Genomic DNA, 21,818 nt, shown 5'->3' on the forward strand with positions numbered 1-21,818 from the left:
ATCTTACAGTGCAATATCAGTAGCAACAGCTCATGGTCAGAGGAGTTGTCTTCATCAACTGTTGTCTCACCCATTAAACTTCTCTGCCAAACGAGGAGAGAAAGAAGTATTGTCATTGGAAGAAATTTTGGCAGAAGGTAGTGCCGGTACTAGTCCTCAACAACAAACTGTAGATGGAAGAGGAAATAGAAGAGAAGGCAAAGAGCCAGTCTTTAATAAAGTTCAAACTAAAGCTTTACAAGAAGCAATGTACCATAGTGCTGAAAGCAACCACTTAGGTAAAATAAATTTGGAAAAAATCATCTTAAAAAAGTATACTTATATATTTTTTGTATAAACATATGAATTTTTACACAGATATCACGATGGAACTTCGCGGATTAAAAGTGGGCTGGACGTTACATTGCTGGATGCATAGTCTTGCAACAGCTCACGAAATAAGATTAGATTCGGTAATAGATCAATTACTTCAAGATTTTCTTCAAGTTTGCCCAGATGACTATTCGACACAATTCGTACAAGAATGTCTCCCACTGTTGTTTAACATTTTTAGATATAGTAAAGTAAGTCATATTTCAACTTGATTAAAGTTGAGTTGAATAAGGATATTTCTTATATCTTTCGGCTTGTATTTTTTCTATAGAAAGAAGGAACGACGCTTCTCCTCGCGGATATTTTCTGTACGTGCTTTGGATGGGAACCAATAAAACCTATTCGAGATACAACACTTTCTAGTGGATCCAGAATAGATCCCAAGTTTGTAAATAATCCAGAATTAAGCGATGTACAATTCAGAGTGGAGGGCAGAGTCTTCTATGGCCATAAAATCGTTTTGGTCACATCGTCACCGAGATTTAGGAATATGTTAAGTTCAAAACTGTGCGAGGGAAATCCTCCTATTGTACAAATTAACGATATTCGATACCACATTTTCCAGGTATATAATACTCCAAAAGAGCTAAAAAGCCTTAGCTTTTTACTTAAGATTTAAACCATATTTTAATATTCAGATGGTTATGGAATTTCTATACCATGGTGGTTGTGCTACATTAGAAGTTAATCAAAGTGATGTTCTGGAGTTAATGGCAGCCGCAAACTTTTTCCAATTGGATGGATTACTTAGGTATTGCGAGGCACAATGTTCTTCTATGGTTGATCTCGACAATATCGTTTCTATGTATATTCACGCAAAGGTATCTTGTTTAGATTTTATTAGATATAATAAAACTATAAATAAAAAAAACTATAAATAAAAAAATAAAAAAACTTTTTGTTAAAGAGGAAATATGAAATAAATGATTTGTCGTTTAACAATTTCCAGGTTTACAACGCCACGCAACTTTTAGAATATTGTCAAGGTTTTTTACTACAAAATATGGTCGCTTTATTAACTTACGATGACTCAGTTAAACGTTTATTGTTCGCTAAGAAATTGCCTAATCACGATGTTCTCGCAGGCCTTCTTCTCACTTTACAAGCAAGAATAAAAGCTAGACGATCTCAGCAACAAAATAAGATAAAAGCTTAGAGATACGTTAAACATCATGCACGATATTTATATTAGCATCGTCATTATCATTTTACTTTCGCTATCGTCACTTGTAGTGATAAACATATCCACGTATGTTTAAATGACATCATTTATGAAAAAAGACCCGTAAGCGAACTAAGACTGAGTTTTACATGATTTATTTTTAACTTTTTTCTATCGGTTATTCAAATATAAATTATCAGCAATACTTATTGATTTAATATTAGGTGAAGTAAAAAGTTCTGAGCGCTTTTTCGCTTTATTTCGACGATGAAATTAACATAGTCAAGATTATTCGATTTAGATTAAATATGCGCCGTTTTGTTCGATTACTTTTGTCCATTTTGAAGGCAATTTCATAATTCCGCGGTTGAAGAAGTCCTCGTCCCTATTGGTAAAAAACTTGACCAGCTCATTTTCACAAGCCTCTCTTGAGGCCAGTTTTGTACCATCAAGAAAATTTTGCAAAAACTTAAAAAGGTGATAATCGCTTGGTGCCAGGTCTGGACTGTACGGCGGATGCGATAGAACCTCCCAGCCAAGCTCTCGGAGCTTCTGACGCGTCGTTAAAGATGTGTGCGGCCTGGCGTTGTCTTGATGGAACACAACACCTTTCCTATTGGCCAATTCTGGCCGCTTCTGGTCGATCGCCTGCTTCAGTCTGGTCAGTTGTTGACAATAGAGGTCCGAATTAAGTGTTTGCCCCGATGGGAGCAGCTCATAATGGATGATTCCCTTCCAATCCCACCAAACACACAATAAAACCTTCTTGGCCGTTAATCCACGCTTGGCGATCGTTTGGGCCGGCCCACCGCGATTGGACCACGATCTTTTTCGGCTGTTGTTCTCGTATGTGACCCATTTTTCATCGCCAGTCACCATCCGCTTCAAAAATGGGTCGATTTCGTTACGTCTCAACAAAGAATCGCAGGCATCAATTCGGTCCAAAAGGTTCTTTTGCGTCAATTCATGTGGCACCCATACGTCGAGCTTCTTCTTGAGACCAGCCTTATGCAAATGGTTCCAAACGGTTTTCTGGCTAATCTTCAGTTCCTGGGCAATGGAATAAGTGCTCACATGCCGGTCCGACTCGACGATTTCCATGATTTTATCCACATTTTCGACGATTGGCCTACCAGAGCGTGCCTCATCTTCGACGTCCATATTACCAGAACGGAATCGTTGGAATCACCGCTTTGCTGTTGCATTCGATACTGTACTGGGTCCATAAACAGCACAAATTTTTTTGGCCGCCTGCTCCGCCTTTTCACCTTGGTCGTAGTGGTACTGAAGAATGTATCGAATTTTCTCTTTTTTTATCTCCATTTTCGAACGCTGTAACACACAACTGGCTTCACCGAACACAAAACTGACAAAGAACCTTTTTGATGCGTAATATCACCTTGAAATCGGTGTATACTATGACTCGATGCGATGTGCACATCGTGAGATATGGCTCACTAAAGACATCTAGCGAAAAACGCTCAGAACTTTTTACTTAACCTAATATTAATACCTTAGCATTTCATTCGGGATACTAATGAACCATAAAACTTACGTTTCTGTTATGCATTTGTTTTATTCTTGTATAGTATTTCTAGTTTAAGTATTTTTTGTAAACTACGTGCTATAAATGTACATTAGATACTATACGAATTATATAAATTACTGTTATAAATGAATCCCATGCGTACATACTATAATTAAAGTATTAATTTTTTTTAAATTAATTTGTTCATCACAAATTTTTAAATCATGTAAATATAAAAATAATTTAGAGTATAGACGGTGGTATATGCTGTAAGCCTTTAGTGATAGCAAGCTATTAATATATATAACAAATGAACATATATATTTTGTATATAAAATAGGCTGAACAGTTTAAACGCGATAAAGAAATGATAGTGCGAAATATTCAAATGTTATCTCATGTATTAATAATACAACATAATTTGTACATCTCGGTTGCAATAAATTATAAATATTGTGATAATGAAAACATTAAATGATAATTGTTTCACTTCTTGAAGCCTAACAAAACTGTTTATATTTTTCATCACAATCTTGTTTACATAAACTTTATAATTTGTATCACAATGACACTTGCAGCAACTCATAAAAAAATGTAAAAGATCAAGAAATTAATGCAAAATGTTGCCCTCTTTTCATGCTATCTGTATTTCAACTGAGGCTAGTATTTTTTAATAAAATGTTACAAAGAATGCGGTACATTTCACAAAGAAAAAGAAGAACAAAACACAACTTACAATTAATACAGTGAAACATCATAGAGTTCATTATTGTAACAAAACTGTTGTCATCTGTATATATGTCAACAACGTAACAATGTTAGTATCATATATAATGCAATTTATTTTGAATGTTAGTGGTTAGTTGTATATACAATATTCAAGTTATAATCTTAATGATAATGTAATCACTGAACTGTTAAATTCTGGAATGCCTAATAATCATATAAGAGACAAATTGATTTATAGAAAATGGCTGTCTCAATCTTATGATAATCTGTACTGTATTCCTTTTTTAATGTTGTAACCTTCAGCAAAAATACGCATAATTCATAATAAACAATATTATAATTCTATTAAAGAATGATTATAAAAAATTATGGTATATTCACAATTTATACAATTGAATTATGCTTAGATTAAGAATATGATGTTTTTATCTTTTATATGTCCTTAAAAGTTCTCACTTACATAAATTATCATGTAGTTAATAAGAACTACATAGTGATATATAGTCTCTTGTAAAAATGTAAGCTTGAAAACAGTTTTGAAGAAGTCATCAGTAGGCATTCCCTATATTATGTGACATAAATCGTAAACTGCGATAAGTATCTTTTAATATTTCTTAGTACCTGTGTTTGTATATAAAATAGTAAAATGTTTCAAACACATGAAAAATGTAAATTATTGTTTTTTCTCAATACATTACATATTTTATATTGTAAAGCTGTTTAAAGTGACTGATCTGTAAAAGTAAAGCTGCGTGCGCATACATATAAATACATGTATTCGTATTAATTTATACATAACTAAACATAGATGAAAAGATGAAAAGTGATAAGTAACAGTATTCATGACATAATTATATAATCAAAATTTCATTTTCAGTTTGTGCAAATTTATATTTCTAAAATAAAGAATGGAGACAACATGTTATATATTACTTTTATAACACATAATTAATTATTCAATAATACGAAACGAATTTATTGTTACAAAATGATAACATGTAAATGACAAGCTAGTAAAAGAATATCTATTTTACAAAACATAATTTCCACTTATCACTTCTCATTACATTCAATTGATTAATAAAGTTGAGCAGAATCTATCAGTATGTATCATTTATCTGAACAGTAAAATATATGCAATATAAAGTTACATTTTTAAATAAAAACCAGGGTATAGAATAGTAATTACATATTTATAGCGCACAATTATAAAAAAATGTTAAAACAAGATATAGTTCATTTAACAAATGCTATCTATACAAATCTTCCAACATTGATCAATGTAGTGCCACGTTGTTTATTTCACGTAATTCTAGGATAAATCTGTATCTTTTTTTAATCACTTTATGCTTTCATTTGTGACCTAATATCAATATAATAAAACGTTAAATAACACGGTTTTTAAAGATTTATCATAATAAATAAATTAATGAATAATTTTACTACTTACATTAAGTAATTGTTTAATTATGATAAGTATATATCAAAATGTTATATATAGTCAATCAGTAGAGTACATAGTTTTAATATAAATGTTTAACAAACAGTATCTATTGCCATAAAATTTGAAGCTATAATATAACATTAACATTCTGCTTCGATGCTGGTTGTATTTATAATGCTGTATAATTTATTGAAAAAATAATATATAATACAATTAATAACAAAATGACTTATCAAAGTTTTCGTTAGACAATAGCTTGCAGATACAACAAAAATTAGTTACTTTGCAATATTCAAAAGTTTGTTTCTGCTATTATTAAAAGCCTTTTATAAAAAATGACGCGGATATTTAATATCTTTGTTATGCTTTGCTTCAATCTGAGTTATTAAATTGAAATTGCCTTAAAATGGAAAATAAAAAACAAGTTACGCGGTAAGAACATTATAATATGTTTTACAAGTTGGAAAGTAAACAAGGATAATACGTTTGAATTATATTAATTAATTAATTTACAAATGAATATAAAATAAGTCTATCCTCTCCCCATATTGCATATCCAATATATAAACTGGCAATTTATATTTTTCCACGATATTAGTACTACGATCAATAAGATAGATTGAGACAACCTTTTTCATTTGTTCGCAGTATCTACGATGATTAGGAGCGCTAACTTAATTTAGTGACTAGAATAATAATTAATATAACGACAACTATAATCACGAGTAACAGTAGGACAAAAACTTTCCGTCGATATTTACTTAGGTAATTACTTCCCTTAACTAATTCTTGTGCTCCCAGTTCAACATTCACGTGGACATCTTCTATTTGATTCTCTATCGTGTCTACAATAATAAGCATTTATAAAAATATGCAAAAACGAGATATTTTTATAAAATTTGGACAGAATAGCTCACTGATTGAATCTCCTTGCTGATGCACCAATGCTACCAGTTCGCGTATTATTTGGTTTACGTCCAAAATATCACCTTCAATTCGTTTTATCCTGTCTTCTCTCTCTAACAGTATGTCCTGTTGGAACTCAAGATTCCTAAGCACATCAGGAAAGAGAAGTACTTGTAGATTACTTTTTTATCATTTTATGTATGATCAATAACGTAATTTAAAGGACTTGTATTATGTATTAGAATATTGATTAAAATAAACTTACCATACACTCAAATGCATTTTATAACTTTTCTATATGAATAATACACACTGTAATTATTTAATCTTTTCGATGAAATTTTTAATTCAAACTATTTCAATATTCATACTATAAAATCTATGAATTAAGCTCATATTACAAAAATCATGAAAAAGACCTATTTGAATATTCATTTTTTTAATAAAATTAGTATAATGTGAGCCATTTCCCATCCAATTGCTTGTATGCAGACTGTGAGAAATAATCAAGCTCTTTTCACTACGAACGTGTGCAGGTATAGTTATGTATATCTATCAAAATGAGCATATAGTTTATTTCAAACCTTTGTGTCACTTTGTGTTCATCTTCCTGAGCTTGAAGTAAACGTTGTTGTTCTTCTTCCTCGGGATCCATAGGATTTTCTATACTAGTTGTAAGCAAAATATGTCTCTTCATTTTTTCAGCAATTGACTACAAATTCCATAACAAAGAAATTATAAGTACATGATAACATTATAATTAACTAGGACACAATTAATAAAATATATTTTACCTTCTGCATATCTGAGTATCTTTGCAATGCATCTTTGAAATCAGTGGTAAGTTTCTCAATTTGCAACTTCTGTTGTTTATCACCTCGCCTCATTAGCACTGTCAGTCTTGCAATGTCTTTGCTGGTTTGGGTTACTACTTGATTTGTGCTTAACTGTGTGACATGCCTTGTTACAAAATAAATACATAAATTACTCTAAATTATTTGGTCTTTATTTCAAATTTATTATAATTACTTACACCTTATCTCTTAGACCCTGATTATCTTTATTGGTTCCAACATTTTTATATGCACGTTCAAGCGTCTTCCAACTTGTATTTATTGTATATATGTTAGTAGTAATATTTTCACTGAGACTATAAAGTTCAGTAGGACTAAATCCTACATCAGGTACATCTGTCCGTTGATCCGTGGACCCATATGTTTGAGAACAGTGAGCCATTCTAAAAATAAATATAAGTTTCATTAAAATTTCTCTACTTTTAAAAGATTCAGAGACCTGCAAAATTTAAAAATAAAAAATAAATACATTTAAAATTTTGGCGAATAATTCTTTTACGTGTAACTTTATGTTTATATATATAAACACACAATGAAATCATGAAACCTATATGACACATCCATGAATAACACTGATAAATTATCACATATATGAATCACTATTAAAATTTTAAGGACATGTAAACATTATAACAGAATTTTTATGTATTCCAATGTATTTAAATTAACATCATCTTTTATTTGTTTATAATTGTATATAATTTCTATTCTCCTAGATCAAATATATTTAATCTTACTTTCCATAATACTGTTAAATGTATGTACCTATTACACGTATTTCAAGTGTCTTTCAATACTTATACAAAACACGTAATGTTCAAACTTTTAAATTTTCTGTCAGTGGTAATATTGTTAGTAAATGTAAAATTTATTGAACCCTAGGAAATACAATATAAATATGTATCAGATGAATGTTTTGAAGCTGTCATAAAAATGATATATTAGTTAGAATAATATAGTATAATATTATATGATACACATATTATATAGTAAATCAAAATTTTAATCAGCATGTATTAAAATTCTGTTCTATTTCTATTCGTCATTATGCAGCTGAATAGCATTCGGATCTTTAATGATATACGGCAAATACGTACACGAAAGAATAAAATTAATACGAGATAAAAATGCATAAATGAATATGTGACAAATATGTAAAACAAACCTGACTTATTTTATCACAAATGTTCTTAATATCTAAATATAAATTGCTTTATTAATTCACATTTAAAAATCAAGAGAACTATCTTTATATACTGAATCTTAGAAACTGACAGTTGCCTAAATGATCTAATCCACCGCCTATGTGACAATAGCCCCTTTGTATACGAAACTGCGATTCAGACAGATTTCCACATTATCGGCCTTTCATATTTTTTAAGTCCGGACTCGGTATCTGTGTAAATAATCCATTTACTTATCGACTAATAAAGATAGATCTATTCTCTGATAATAAATTATTAATAATATAATGTACATCTTGCAAATTTCAAATTAGTTTGTAATATAAAAGGAATTTAATATAGTCTACTGTGTCTATAACACCGTCAGTACTACTAGATTCAAAACACCACTTGGTAAACACTGTTTTATTTTATTATAATAAACAAATATAAATTGTAATCTTTCATATAAAGAAATTAATTTTTTTAGAAAATTTCTTGTTATGAAAAGTAAATAAAAATATTAACCTCCGATATAAAATAATTTTTTATCCATTCATAGAAACGAATGTCTGAAATACCGTCTTATATATTACTACCGCTAGGATCAAAAATAAAACTAACGGTACATTTATTTTAATATATTTCTATACGTTTAAAGCAATAAAAGGTAAGAAAAATCCGTAATAAAATTTTTCTATTGAACAGTTAAACCGACTAATAAGCTACTTTCCTGCGGGACTACATGTTAGTCGCATGGCGGACATTGGCTTGACAAGACGTACGGTACGGAAGTTCCCGAGTACGACCGACTGATTGCGAAAGCCTTCAGAAACAACAACCGTCGGCCGTAAGTAAACGCTATTGTGATTTCTCATCGTTTTACTCGCAAAAATCATACATTTTCATTTGTCTGCCTGTTACTATAACCAATTTAATACTAGTTTACCACGTTGCGTGTATTTTCTTCACAAAAAATCTGGTTAAAAGTTGGGAAATTTGGTAGAATTTTCTCGAGGGTTGCTTTCGAGTCAATACAGCTCGTACATAGGTCGTGCGTCATGTCGGTTCCGAACGCATCTTCCGTTCCGTCGACTCCCTATCATATTTTACATATTTCATATCTTGTTCTAATTCCAATTTTTTTCATTCGATCGACTAGTTCTCGTTTGAATAACAGCAAAATTAAACAATGCACGAGTGGTAATTGAGTGTTGTTTGCAAGCACCTACGCAACTCCCTCCCACTTTTGACATTTTAATCGGTGTGACTTTTGGTGTAGGTTCATTCCTTTATCTTCTAGCATGTTTTATACACGTTTCAAGCTATGCACATCTCGCATTTTAATTAGAAGCATATTTTCTTTTAAGCTATACGTGAAAGCAAAATTTTCGATGTTTATAATAAATCTCCTTCCACCATTACGTTCTGTTGCCTAGCTTCCTTTTAGATGAATTTTGAAATTAGTACCTTCCTTTCTTCGATTGTTGGTTACTTTCTGTTCAGTTGCAAAATCGATTCGTTTATTTAGAGAGTCCTATGCACACTGCTTACGTCAAAGGTTTCTTTAACTCTGCCCTGTTCTTTTGCTCATCTTCGGATCAATCGGCTGTTTCTTTATTGTTATAGGAATTTCTTAAGTTCACTTATACTATCGAAAAGCCATTCTTGATACGCATAATTTTATGTAAATGCAAGAATTTATTTTAGTGAACTCAATTTTATTTTGCTATTCTACAACCCCTTACAAATGGGGGTAGTGCTCTGGTTCCTACGCCCATATTGGCCATATTTTATCTATATCATACTTCAAAAACGAAGATATATTTTCACGTAGCTCTTAAATTTTATTGGCGGAAGTAATAATTCCGGTAAAAGGATTAAAACATTAAAAGCTTTTTTACTCGTTGAAAAAAAGTGAAGTTGGAATGTAAAAATTAACAGGGTTAGTCGTTTCTTAAGAATTTCTTTTAGAATTTTTAAGAATTTTTAAGAATCTTTAAGAATTTTTCTAGTGATATATTCTAGAATAAGTTTGAGAAAAAAGTGTTCGTTTCGACAAATTTTTTGCTGTTCGATACACTTTGATACATTCGTTTTGTGACGGATATGGAGACAGACTCTTGTAAACATATGTATGCATGGAGCACACATACGTATTCATCGATCAATGTGCACGTATACGCATAGGCATCACGAAACCAACCAGCCGTACACTGTCATGTTTCTGACGTTCCGCTGGAATTTTTGTACATATATGGTCTAAAATTTTCGATTAAGATAGATACTTTTCATGTTCTTCATTTTATATATTTAAAATTATAATGTCGTTCCTTTGGTAGATTTTACATTTATAATTCATTTATCTTTCTATTCATTGTTGTTCATTGTTGTATGCTATGGTTGAACAAAGAAACTACAAAATGATGCCGTACTAATAATATATTGCGTTATCTTCCTAACAGAGAACGAATTTTTATAATCGTTTTTATAAATTTCGGATTTCTGCTTACTTAAAAAAAAGCATTTCGTCATAATACTTGAGCAAGTGATCTTCAATTTCATTTTTGGTTCATTGTGTTTTTCTCATTAAAGATTTTTTTTTTAATATATCAATACATTGTTAATATATATGATTTCTTTCTTCAAATTTAAGTTAGAATCTTTTCTATGATCAAAGTATCTTTTTTGTTAAAACGAAAACTAAATTAGGGTATAAAATTCGAAGATTTATAAGCATAATTCGGTTAGAATCAATTTTTAAATAAGAGTATATGTAATTCGTTCAAAATTAATTTTCGTTTCAATGTGAAAAATTTGCCACCTCAGTTTCTATAATGCCATACTAACGATCCAGAATTCTAACGATTACAACCTCGAAACATTTAATACTTGGGGCAGAGCGTGTTACAACATGCGCACCCGTGGCGAGCGCGTTTGCTGTGCGCCTTTAAATGCTCGGCCATATGACTGTTCCTATGTCGGACGTGTGACGACCGTATGTGGCCTCTTTGTTACACCAAACTTAAACGCTTATCGTACTATGAATAGACGTACTGATTTTCTTTCAGCTGTCCACTTTGTGCGGCTAATTTGCACTTCGCCACGTAACTATGTCACTTGCTAGAAATTTTTGGTAAATTCGGCATCTGTGTTTCTGTGCATGTGCTAATTATGCGAATCATAAAAACGATCGTGAATATATAAAACAAAATTACAACTCCCCGGTAATTAGATTATAGTTGGAATGTCGAAAAATTTTTAAATTACATGAAATTCATTAAACAATGAGATGTTAAATAATGTGCATTGTCATGAAAAATTTTAGAGGCAAGGAATTTTGGTCTCTTTTTGTGTAATGCTATTTCTCTAGCGATTATTGTTTATAATGTTGGTAGTATTACCATAGATCTATTTGCTATTTCTTTCTTTCTAGAAACATTTTAGAATATTATTAACGAGAAAATATTCTCTATAGAAATTGCTTTAAGTGTTTAGTGAAAAATTTCATTTAAATTAGAGGTACTTCACTTTCTTTTTCCTACAATCGCTGATCTTATGCGTTATCGGCCTTCAAAAGTTGGCAACCTTGTTCTAACTCGTGGAGTGCAGCCGTCACGGCGCATCAATGACGTGTCATGAGGAAACAGAATAATGGAGTGTCTGAAGTATTCAAAGAAGGATAGCAACTGCTCGATCTGAGTTTCGTTGCTATCTCTTTGTTTATTGTTAGCACGTGGCTCCACTTGTATATAATTATTTTTTAAGGCCTCGTTTAACGTAGCTTTACACTATGCATTGTTCAAAATTGTTAAAAATGTTACTGTCCTCACTTTTATTTATTTAATTATATTTTCATCAGTAATTTTAATTTTATTTAGGGGAAAATACGCAGTATAAATTATTACAAGGTAATAGCTATTTTGGTAAACATATTTAAAGACATTACAAATTTTGGATTATTTTTTGCTTTATTTTACGATAATAACATTCGTAGATATACTTATGACATATTCAACTTGGCATGCGCTGTAGCTTCAAAAACTATAAAATTGGTATAACTGTTTCTTTGCAATCTTGAACTTCCGGTGTCATAGTCCCAGAATTCCATAGACATTTAAATCATAGAATGCATTATTTTTATGATGCATTTCAATACAAGTTTTGTATACAATTTACGATGAAATTATCAATATTTAAAATTATTATTGAATTATTACACAAAAAAGAAGAAAATTGCAAAAAGTATTTGATTATAGTTTAATTACATATTTGTAAAATTATTTGGATATAGTACTTCGTTTGTTATGTCCAAATTGAAATGTTCGGTAGATATTTAAATGCGTATATTTAAATTTAAACAAGATAAATTTAGAACTACTAAGAAATTTCAATTGTTATTTTGGTAATCGAACAAGTCAAAGTGATTGCCTTCCCTAAACCGTCGTGTACTTGTCTGACAACAAAAGTAATATAAATTTAAAAGGAAACGAAACCAAATACCGGTTTAATGCACCAAAGAAATTTTCAATGTCGAAGCATGTTGCAGATAGCGACCTTCGTCGTGCAACCCAAAGCAATACTTTTTAAGTCACAATATATGTATGTGTAAGTACATACATATTCAATGGTATTTAGTTTCCGCTTTTACCGAGCGAGAATTTTTGTAACCGTACATTGATATTCCAAAATTACATTGTTCATCCAAATTTTCTACATTCCTAAAAATCATCCAAAATAATTTACAGCAATATCGTATATATCTCCCATTTATACTATGCTATTACTGTTAACAATTTCAGTTTACTCTTGGAATTATTTTAATCGGAAAAAAAGCTTGTTATTTCAATACATTTATTTTTCATCATAAAGTACATTTATAAAGATAAGCAAAACACTGCGCAGATTACTCAAGTTTCATTTATCGCGTAAATTACCATAAATGCATACAATAATTACACATTAAAACTCAAATTTATACATGTATATTTGTCTGACAATTTTTGCACATACTTCTAATTATTATAGATTCCACCTTACTTTTTCATCTTGTATACAGAGAGAAATCTCTTTCATGGTAAAAAAAAAAGAAAGTCTATAATACTGCGATTCAAAGAAAAAGAACATTGCACAAAGAACCGTACATAGAATTGATATTGGAATCTTTTCTGTTCTCGAGATAAAGCTATTCTCTGTTTTCCTCCATCCGGTAGCATATAATTGAAAACAGACCGAAGGTTTTCCAGTCATGCACCCTAAATACATGGATCGCTTAGTAGAGGCGGTCAAAGGCGACCTTAGTCGAAGTCAGGACGAAGTTGTCCGACCTCGCCCGATCATGCTGGCGATAGAAGCCGAGATCGGTCGAGGTGAGACGACGAAAGGTTCATTGACCGTCTGACCATGAGCCGCGCCCCACATACGATCCTCTCCACGTTTATCGTCCACGGCTTTTGGTTGTTTTGTTCGTAACCGATACCTCAAGATCAAAGCCGTTTCCCTGGAGAAGGTCCTCGTCCTGCCCGTTGAAGACCTTCACTTGTGAGCGCAATAAGGCTGCACACTGTTAATCCGTGCTTCCTGCCGTTAGAAGTCTTATTCTTACAAGTAGACTGCGGATGTTTATGCATCTATAGGAACCTTAAAGCTCCAGAAATTCACATAGTATGCAAAACTATAGTTTATTCAAAGTATAATAATATTTGCTGTAATATTTAGTAAACGAAATAAATTTTTGCTTTAGATTCCATTTCTTTAATTGCATTCCAAAAAATAAAAATTTACATAAACATCTAGCAGCCTACTTATAAAGCAATTGATATTTTGTTATTATATACAATAGATGGAAGAAAAGAAATTTAATTTTATTCTTTTTTAAATTTGTTTTGTTGTGATTTTGTATTTTACATGTTACTTTATGCTCGGTTTCTATTTACTTGACTCCAAAATGATGTTTATTATCAGAAGAGAAATAAATAGATATTTGTGTTATGTTTTTATGATTTATTAATTGTTGGATGAGAGTGAATGTTTCTCACCCATTTTGCATAATCATATTTAGTACTACAATGTTGAAATGTAAAGAAGAAAAAATCTATGTTCCTTTTTCTTTACAAAAATTGTACGTGTTTGAAAATTTAATTTATTTTTGGAAATAAACTTGCATTGTACAGTTTACATGAGTATTATGTATTTAATGTATTGATATTAGTAAATTCTTAAAAAAGTAGGGTGTTCTTTATTTGGAAAATACTTTTCAATTGTTCTTTTCATAAATTTATCCCTCCGTTTGAGAGGTCTTTCATAGAAACATTTAATTTATAAGATATTACATAATGATATAATTATCACATAATAATTTGATGACAATAGTATAAAATTCATTAAATATATTATAGTACACATAGTTCAAAGATTGCTTAGATTTAATGGAGAAATAATAGGAATGCATTTTGTGCAAAGAGATAAAATTATAATATACTTCTTCAGACTGCACACGATAACTTGTACTCTAAGCATCCCAATTGCATGTGTGTTAATACATCATATTTTTGCATCATTAGGTACAAAAGGCTGCGATATTAATAGTCAAACATGGATGGAGTAGCATGCGTGTAAGCAATAAATTATTGATGAAATGACAGGTATTCTTATTGTAATCTTCTTTTTGTTTCAGCTTCCTAAAGGAAGATCTGTGTGCTGTGATTTATCACTCAGGGGGCCGAAACACGCGCAACAACGGACAACCCCACAGGACCGGGGGGTGCTTCTCGTGTCTCGGGAGGAAGGTCAGGGTCTAGAAAGTTACCTTGACTGTAACAGTCATACACGAGCTGCTTCTTTTTACACCCAATCAATCTTCTGTGTTCACTGTTATTTGTAACACACTGAAATTAAAAAAATTCGATGCCTTCCAGGGACGATATTCGCTCCCTATCCGCTGAGCAACGCTGGATCCCTCCTTCAACTGTTAGACGCGATGCACTCACCCCAGAAAGCAGAAATGATCTCATCTTTAGAAAGGTGCGGGGTATTCTTAATAAGCTTACGCCGGAAAAGTTCGCAAAGCTGAGCAGCGACCTGCTCAACGTTGAGCTTAATTCTGATGTGATTCTCAGAGGTGTCATTTTTTTGGTAAGTAGATGATAAGTGCTATAATATGTAAAATAAAATCAAAATCTGTATAATTTAATATTTATTACCATTACACTTCTAGATCTTTGAAAAAGCACTTGATGAACCCAAGTACAGTTCTATGTACGCACAGCTGTGCAAACGGCTGTCTGACGAAGCTGCAAACTTTGAACCACGAAAAGCACTCATTGAAAGTCAAAAAGGCCAAAGCACATTCACAGTTCTTCTTCTTAACAAGTGCAAAGACGAATTTGAAAATCGTTCAAAGGCAAGCGAGGCATTCGAAAATCAGGATGAACTTGGCCCAGAGGAAGAGGAACGCCGACAGGTGGCTAAGCGCAAAATGCTTGGTAACATTAAATTCATCGGAGAACTGGGAAAATTGGGAATCGTATCGGAAACGATTTTACATCGTTGCATCCAGCAACTATTGGAGAAGAAAAGGCGAAGGAGATCCAGGGGGGATACTGCCGAGGATATCGAATGCCTTTGTCAAATCATGCGTACCTGCGGCCGTATCCTTGACTCGGATAAAGGCCGCGGACTTATGGATCAATATTTCAATCGTATGAACTCCTTAGCTGAGAGCAGAGATCTTCCTCTACGCATCAAGTTTATGCTGCGTGATGTCATTGAGCTACGCCGTGATGGCTGGGTACCGCGTAAGGCTACCAGCACTGAAGGTCCAATGCCAATTAATCAAATTCGCAGTGATAATGAAGAGTCTTCGAGGGGAAATGGCTTCCATAGACGTGAGGATCGCCTCGGAGCTGAATTTTTAAGAAAAATGGGACGTAGCGGATTAGACATGGATATGATGGGAAGTATACCATTGACTTCTCCATCGTTCGGCATGCCATCCCCATTCAGCCCTAACGGATTCTCTGGATCTTCCGGGGTTACTTATGGCCGTCACAATCAACGTAACCAGCCGGGTTACTATCAGAATCGTAACCAAAACAACTATCAAGGAAAACACAATCAACAGCAACATAATTCACCACAAAACTTCAATAACAGTATGTATTACTTTATTAAATGGTAATTTATTATTAAAACACGTACGTCTTGCTAATGAATCTGTTTCATTGAATTACAGATAGCAATAAAGAACAATTACGCTTCAATAAAAATAAGATGTTGATTGGACATCCAGAAGAAGTATCACTAAGACCATCAGCTAATTCTATGATGTTTAAACAAACCAACATCAATCCCAACCTACCTCTCAACAGTGGTATGTATTTTAGTTAATAAAATATTATTTAGTTTTGCTAATATTAATTTTTCAAATGCTTAGCGGTAACTGTTACAAATAATGTATACACATAATTTGGTTGAAAAAGATAATAACATTAACATATGGTTCAACCAAATTCATATTCTTCTACTTAAATAATCATATCTAATTTAGATGTTCAAATTTAACATATAAATGCTAATACGCATGGCCGCGCACAGACAATTTCTAATTATTATTTCAATTAATAGATCTGTTCACAGGACGAGCATCGGAATTACCTCTTCTACGTACTAGCACATTAAAACCCAGCTCGCCATTATTGCACAAGGAATTGTCACCAGCAATCGTAATAAAACAAGGTCCTGTAGATAAACGAGAAAAAGCTCGTGATAGAAAGGACAAAGGAACCTCTAGAGAAGAGATACTGAAAAAAGTGAACTCTTTGATGGACGATCTTGCTTCTCATACGAATATACAGGACACAATAACAGCTTTTCAAGATCTTAAAATACCTGAACGATTTTTACGTCATGCAGTTTATACGTTATATTCTAATACATTAGACCGCGGAGATTCTGAGCGTGAACTTGCAGCTAAACTTGTAGTTGAATTGGAGAAAGCAGACATGATTACCGTACAGCAGATACATGAGGGATGGAAAGAATTAGTATCCAATATTCCAGAAAAAGAGAGTACTGTGCCTTGTGTAGCTTCTCATGTTGCCTTCTTAACAGCCAAGGCTATTGTGGATAATTTAATTCAATTAACCGATCTGGTTGCTGTGACAGAAAACGGTCAGCATCATCCGTTGTTTTTACTTACACTTCAGCAGTTACATAAAAGCCAAGGCAAAGCAAGACTCACACAGATCTTTAACGAGAGCAAGGTGAATCTTATTAGCCAACTACCTGAAGCAGACAAAACAAAAGAGAGACTTGCGGAGATCTTAGAGGACAGAGAGTTGACTTTCCTTTATCCACTTCTTAAGATCCAGGGAGATATATGGCGTCAATTAGAATATGACCCAAATCCTAATACTCTTTACAAATGGATCAAAGAAAAGCTAGAACCTTCGCATCATTCTGATTCAGAGTTTATTAACGCATTGATGAACGTTCTTCTGAAATACATTACACATGTTAGTATAAAAATTAATTAAAATCGTTACTTTATGTTACTATATTTATTAACTACGTATAATTTCTTTTTATACTTTTATTAGTATTGTATCAATATTTAAGTCATTTTGTTGGTATTGTAAATAGTTAAAAATCTCATGTCCTCTTTTCCATACTTGATTTTGATATCTTTATAATTATTTCTATTTTTCATGTTTGTATTAGGAAACAATACTGGCACCTGGGGTTGATCCTTCTAGTGTAGGAAAATCAGTAATAGATAAGGAAAAAGCATTACTGGAAAAATATGCACGTTTGATGCGTTTACTCTTCGTCGATATAGAGTCTCAAGTGACTGCTCTCCATGCACTTCAAGCATTTTGGTTCTCGCACAATTTTCCAAAAGGGATGCTATTGCGATGGTTTGATGGACTTTATCGATTAGAAGTGATTGAAGAAGATGCCTATTTCAAATGGAAAGAATGTGTTACTGATGCTTATCCGGGCAAGGGTAAAGCATTATTTGAGGTAAATAGGACTTCAAATTTCATAATATTACATTAATGTTTCAAATTTTATGTATGTTTACAAATTAGCACAATATTATACAGTACAATATGATCAGTATTTTTTATTGGTGAAATGCTCCTGTGCTATAAAAAGTGCACTTAATTGCATAACAATTTCTATGAAACTCTTGCCCAATCTTCTTAATACCAATATACTTTTTTTGTCTTCATAACTATAATTATTCTCTTTGACATGTGATTAGTAATTTATATCATGATAACAAACTAAACTTAAAGAAACATGTGTTAATTAATAATGTTTAAATGGTGTAGGTCAACAGTTGGTTAACATGGTTAGATACTGCATCAACAGAAGAGGAAAGTGATGATCATAACGACGATGAAGACAACAATAAAAATTACAGAATGCAAAAACTGTGAGAACAATACGTTCTTCCGGTTACCTATAATTTGGAATAGGGTTTTGCTATCTATATTACTGGACCAGGCGGTTTCAGTTTACTAATTGAGTTGTCTCCATCTATTGCCACAAACATCTTGTTAGTCTGTGTCAAGCCCTCGTTCAAAGAAGATGAAGAAGACAAAGAAGAAAAGGACTTTACAATCATGTCCACAAAAAAAAAAAAAAAATATGGAAAACATATAGTTTGCAACCCATCGAGTGGTTTGCAGCAGACTTTCTAAGGAAGAAGTTTTAGAATGTTTTAGATAATTGAATATTGATATGATTTGTTATCATATTGGGCCAGCAGATGTATCAACATTCGCCGCTGTATGAACATCGGTGCAGAAAGAAACAAGAAAAAAATTAGTCTGGTGATTTGTGTTGTCAAAGTTTTTGTCTAGTATTGTGCATGTGTCACGTTTTTGTAAGTCTTTTTGTCCGCGTCACCAGCGAGTCGCTTGTTATTTCTGTGTACCAGCTTTTACATTTATTATGAGGAATTATTATCTATTATTAACTATTATATTATTATTACTATTATATAATTCATCACAACAGTCGAAATACATCTACTTTTCCTAAAGAAACAGAAAAAGATATCCATCAGAAACAGAGGACTGACTCAGTAGTATAATATATAAAGTGCGACTAATTAATTCTCTTTAAAAGGTAAAAAAAAAAGAAAAAAAATTGAGTTGAATTTGTAGATCTTGAAAAAACGGGAAAACACTGAGTCAAACTTATACACACACCAATCAACCAAACACCATTTTTGTCCATGTACCTATATTTGCTGCTCCATTAATTCTACTCTAAAATACTAATCAAAGCAACCAGCAGCCAACATCACAATTCACTTTAACGTAACATAACATAAAAAGAATTTAGTGACACGACTAAATCGTATTTAAAAATAAACATACCTTGGTGTAATTTATTACAGATGGCCCCCTGGTTGTTCTGTCGATGAACCAACAGCCACCTTACCTTCTTTTCCTGCCTATAGTCTCTCCTAATTAGAATTCTACGCATCGACATACAATATTTTTTTTTAATTAGTGCGTAACTTTCAGACACGATGCCATAAGTTCGCCTAAAAGAAAGTTAGTGCAATATCGCAGCTTCTCATGATCGGTGAAAGAAGAAAGCATATTATCAATTTAGAAATTAATCCATCGACTTTTGCTTTCCCAATAGCACATTCGAATCGAATTAATTTTGTTAAGCCTCCTTGTACGTAATTATTATTATACACCAATTAATTAAACATAAGAATTTGGATACTTTTTTCTTTTTTTAATTATTTATCGATAATATTCCAGGATAATGTACGTATTAAAAAAAATTGTTAATTGCTAAGTCGCCCCCTAATTCTTGTTGCCGTACTGAAGAATTTAAATTAAACTGCATCTTTTTCCCACCATGTAGTAGGTAGTTCGCACCCAGAGTGTCGTCAGTCCAAATACTTATGTTGAATCGATCATTGTTAAATTTATTTCTTTTTTGAATACACATTTATCGTAGGTACGCATTATTCACAAATTAATTGAAAACTCGCTCTAGAAAAATAAATTCATTATTCTCGATACGTTTAATTTAAATCGTGTGTATCAGATGTGTATTCATTTACTGTTTTATTTAATTCTCAAAGATAATGACTTAATTCTCGCTGCGATAAATTAATGCTAATTTGAAAATATTCTTTGTACGTGGAATATATTTAATAGTGACATTAGTGTAATATTTTAATGAATATTTGTGGTATAATTATGTGTTTTGTTTGTTGCCTTCTTATTATGAACATGAAAAATAAGAAAAAATAATTATCTACATAAATAATTAGTAAATGATTAATATCAATAAGTACTATTCAATTTTTCAGCTGCTATGTAACATGCGATATTGTACTTCAACTTTATTAATTTATTTTTTTCCACGTATATTAATTATAAATTAATTGAAAATGAACAAAAAAAACAAATAATGCAACGTACGAATCATGTATAATATCGTCAGTATTATTTCTCACATAATGGACTACATTATAATCGTTTTTAATTGATCATAGACATTAAACTGATAAGAAATCTCTTTTATCTTTATCAATAAAATTTGTTCCTAGGATTATCATCTTTGCGACTTTGTGTCTGTCGTTCTCTCTTTCACCATTCACTGTTCATTTTCACGGTTAGCAAAAAATTTACGAAAGTATTAAATTTTTTCATGATAATTTTCAAAAAAATTTCTTTCCTCATCTTGCATTAACTTCATTATCACAGTATATGACATTATTTTGTCGTACTTTTAAATTATTATCTAAATAATCTTATAAAAATATCAAAATGGTACTTTACGCCCTTTTCTCATTATTTAGTTCTCTCGATTACCATTGTTATACTCACATGATAATTTTAATAAATGCGCACAGTGTGTATATGTATATACATACATACATCCTCTTACTAACATAAGAATCTCTATTTACAATGACGTGTATTGCTTTACAATCTACTTTTGTATAAATCACGTTTATCTTCATCATCTCATGGACTTCTGAGACATCATGAATATTCTATCTCTATCGCATACTATATAATATAAAAGCGAACAATATGTATATTCAAAGATCAATTCAAAATTGACATACCGATTTTTTGTGTATATTTTGTTCTTCAAAACTATTCATATATATATGTAATAGCGATACTATGTTAAATTCCGTGTTGACAACTGAATATATGTATTTCGAGTAATACATTTGAAAAAAAATATCATGTTATTGAAACGATATAAGTAGTAGATAGAAAGCATCATCTAATCGAGTTTATCAACCAACGATTACAACTCAGTGAATGTCCTGTTGATAATGGACATAATAAAAAAAAATTCTTTAATTGTAAACGCGATATAATTCGCACTATACATGTGAACGTTGAAATTTGTCAAAGAACATGATGAAGGAACGATGAGCTACCGATATTTCGACGATATCTCTTTCACAGCACTTATAATGTTTCATGAATATGAGTCACCTGATATCTTTTTTATGTATATTTCGCGTGGAAACAATAATCGTACAGGGAAAAATTCTAATTGACCAAATACATGACTAAACTCGACTTTTATACGCATACTTGTCCATAACTTACGACATACGTAACTCATAAGAAGGCGTATTGATAATGGATCG

At 31.7% G+C, this 21,818-nt stretch overlaps 3 protein-coding genes across 9 annotated transcripts in view; 2 read left to right on the forward strand and 1 right to left on the reverse strand.

Moving 5' to 3' along the window:
- The window catches only part of LOC117213588 (ankyrin repeat and BTB/POZ domain-containing protein BTBD11), a 32,418-nt gene extending 30,781 nt beyond the window's left edge, over positions 1 to 1,637 (forward strand). For all 5 annotated transcript variants that reach the window (XM_033459064.1, XM_033459062.1, XM_033459063.1 and 2 more), the window contains 5 exons: positions 10 to 278; positions 358 to 563; positions 644 to 937; positions 1,011 to 1,193; positions 1,322 to 1,637. In XM_033459064.1, the coding sequence (XP_033314955.1) occupies positions 10 to 278; positions 358 to 563; positions 644 to 937; positions 1,011 to 1,193; positions 1,322 to 1,528 (1,159 nt within the window). In that variant the 3' untranslated portion in view covers positions 1,529 to 1,637. The remainder of the gene's footprint in view (positions 1 to 9; positions 279 to 357; positions 564 to 643; positions 938 to 1,010; positions 1,194 to 1,321) is intronic.
- A 1,918-nt stretch (positions 1,638 to 3,555) lies between these two features.
- Positions 3,556 to 8,365, reverse strand: LOC117213589 (syntaxin-12). 2 transcript variants are annotated; one of them, XM_033459065.1, is made up of 6 exons: positions 8,161 to 8,365; positions 7,175 to 7,434; positions 6,936 to 7,101; positions 6,726 to 6,853; positions 6,153 to 6,286; positions 3,556 to 6,080 (listed from the first exon to the last, which is right to left on the reverse strand). In XM_033459065.1, exons 2-6 carry the CDS (start codon positions 7,399 to 7,401, stop codon positions 5,905 to 5,907), a joined length of 831 nt encoding a protein of 276 aa, XP_033314956.1. In that variant the 5' UTR covers positions 7,402 to 7,434; positions 8,161 to 8,365; the 3' UTR covers positions 3,556 to 5,904. The 2 variants fall into 2 exon arrangements, with proteins under 2 accessions (XP_033314956.1, XP_033314957.1); XM_033459066.1 differs by having other exon boundaries at positions 7,175 to 7,378; positions 8,161 to 8,362.
- A 531-nt stretch (positions 8,366 to 8,896) lies between these two features.
- LOC117213706 (eukaryotic translation initiation factor 4 gamma 2) lies at positions 8,897 to 20,855 on the forward strand. Of its 2 annotated transcripts, XM_033459264.1 has the most exons (8): positions 8,897 to 9,008; positions 14,835 to 14,946; positions 15,076 to 15,292; positions 15,375 to 16,311; positions 16,392 to 16,529; positions 16,784 to 17,673; positions 17,879 to 18,181; positions 18,496 to 20,855. In XM_033459264.1, the coding sequence occupies exons 4-8, from the start codon at positions 15,414 to 15,416 to the stop codon at positions 18,601 to 18,603; spliced, it is 2,337 nt and encodes a 778-aa protein (XP_033315155.1). In that variant the 5' UTR covers positions 8,897 to 9,008; positions 14,835 to 14,946; positions 15,076 to 15,292; positions 15,375 to 15,413; the 3' UTR covers positions 18,604 to 20,855. The 2 variants fall into 2 exon arrangements, with proteins under 2 accessions (XP_033315155.1, XP_033315154.1); XM_033459263.1 differs by lacking the exons at positions 8,897 to 9,008; positions 14,835 to 14,946 and having other exon boundaries at positions 15,065 to 15,292.
- Positions 20,856 to 21,818: the final 963 nt, after the last annotated feature.

This window comes from Bombus bifarius, unplaced genomic scaffold, assembly GCF_011952205.1.
Source record: "Bombus bifarius isolate JDL3187 unplaced genomic scaffold, Bbif_JDL3187 scf7180000009125, whole genome shotgun sequence".
Taxonomy (NCBI): domain Eukaryota; kingdom Metazoa; phylum Arthropoda; class Insecta; order Hymenoptera; family Apidae; genus Bombus; species Bombus bifarius.

Bases quoted from the DNA above. Each gene is read 5' to 3' on its own strand.
- LOC117213589 (XM_033459065.1), bottom strand. From the start codon at position 7,401: ATGAAACTTATATTTATTTTTAGAATGGCTCACTGTTCTCAAACATAT. The intron at 7,102-7,174 runs GTAAGTAATTAT...TTTTGTAACAAG, and splicing joins CAGGGTCTAAGAGATAAGGT to GCATGTCACACAGTTAAGCA. The intron at 6,287-6,725 runs GTTTGAAATAAA...TGATGTGCTTAG, and splicing joins GAACACAAAGTGACACAAAG to GAATCTTGAGTTCCAACAGG.
- LOC117213706 (XM_033459263.1), top strand. From the start codon at position 15,065: ATGCCTTCCAGGGACGATATTCGCTCCCTATCCGCTGAGCAACGCTGG. The intron at 16,312-16,391 runs GTATGTATTACT...ATTGAATTACAG, and splicing joins ACCACAAAACTTCAATAACA to ATAGCAATAAAGAACAATTA. The intron at 17,674-17,878 runs GTTAGTATAAAA...TGTTTGTATTAG, and splicing joins TTCTGAAATACATTACACAT to GAAACAATACTGGCACCTGG.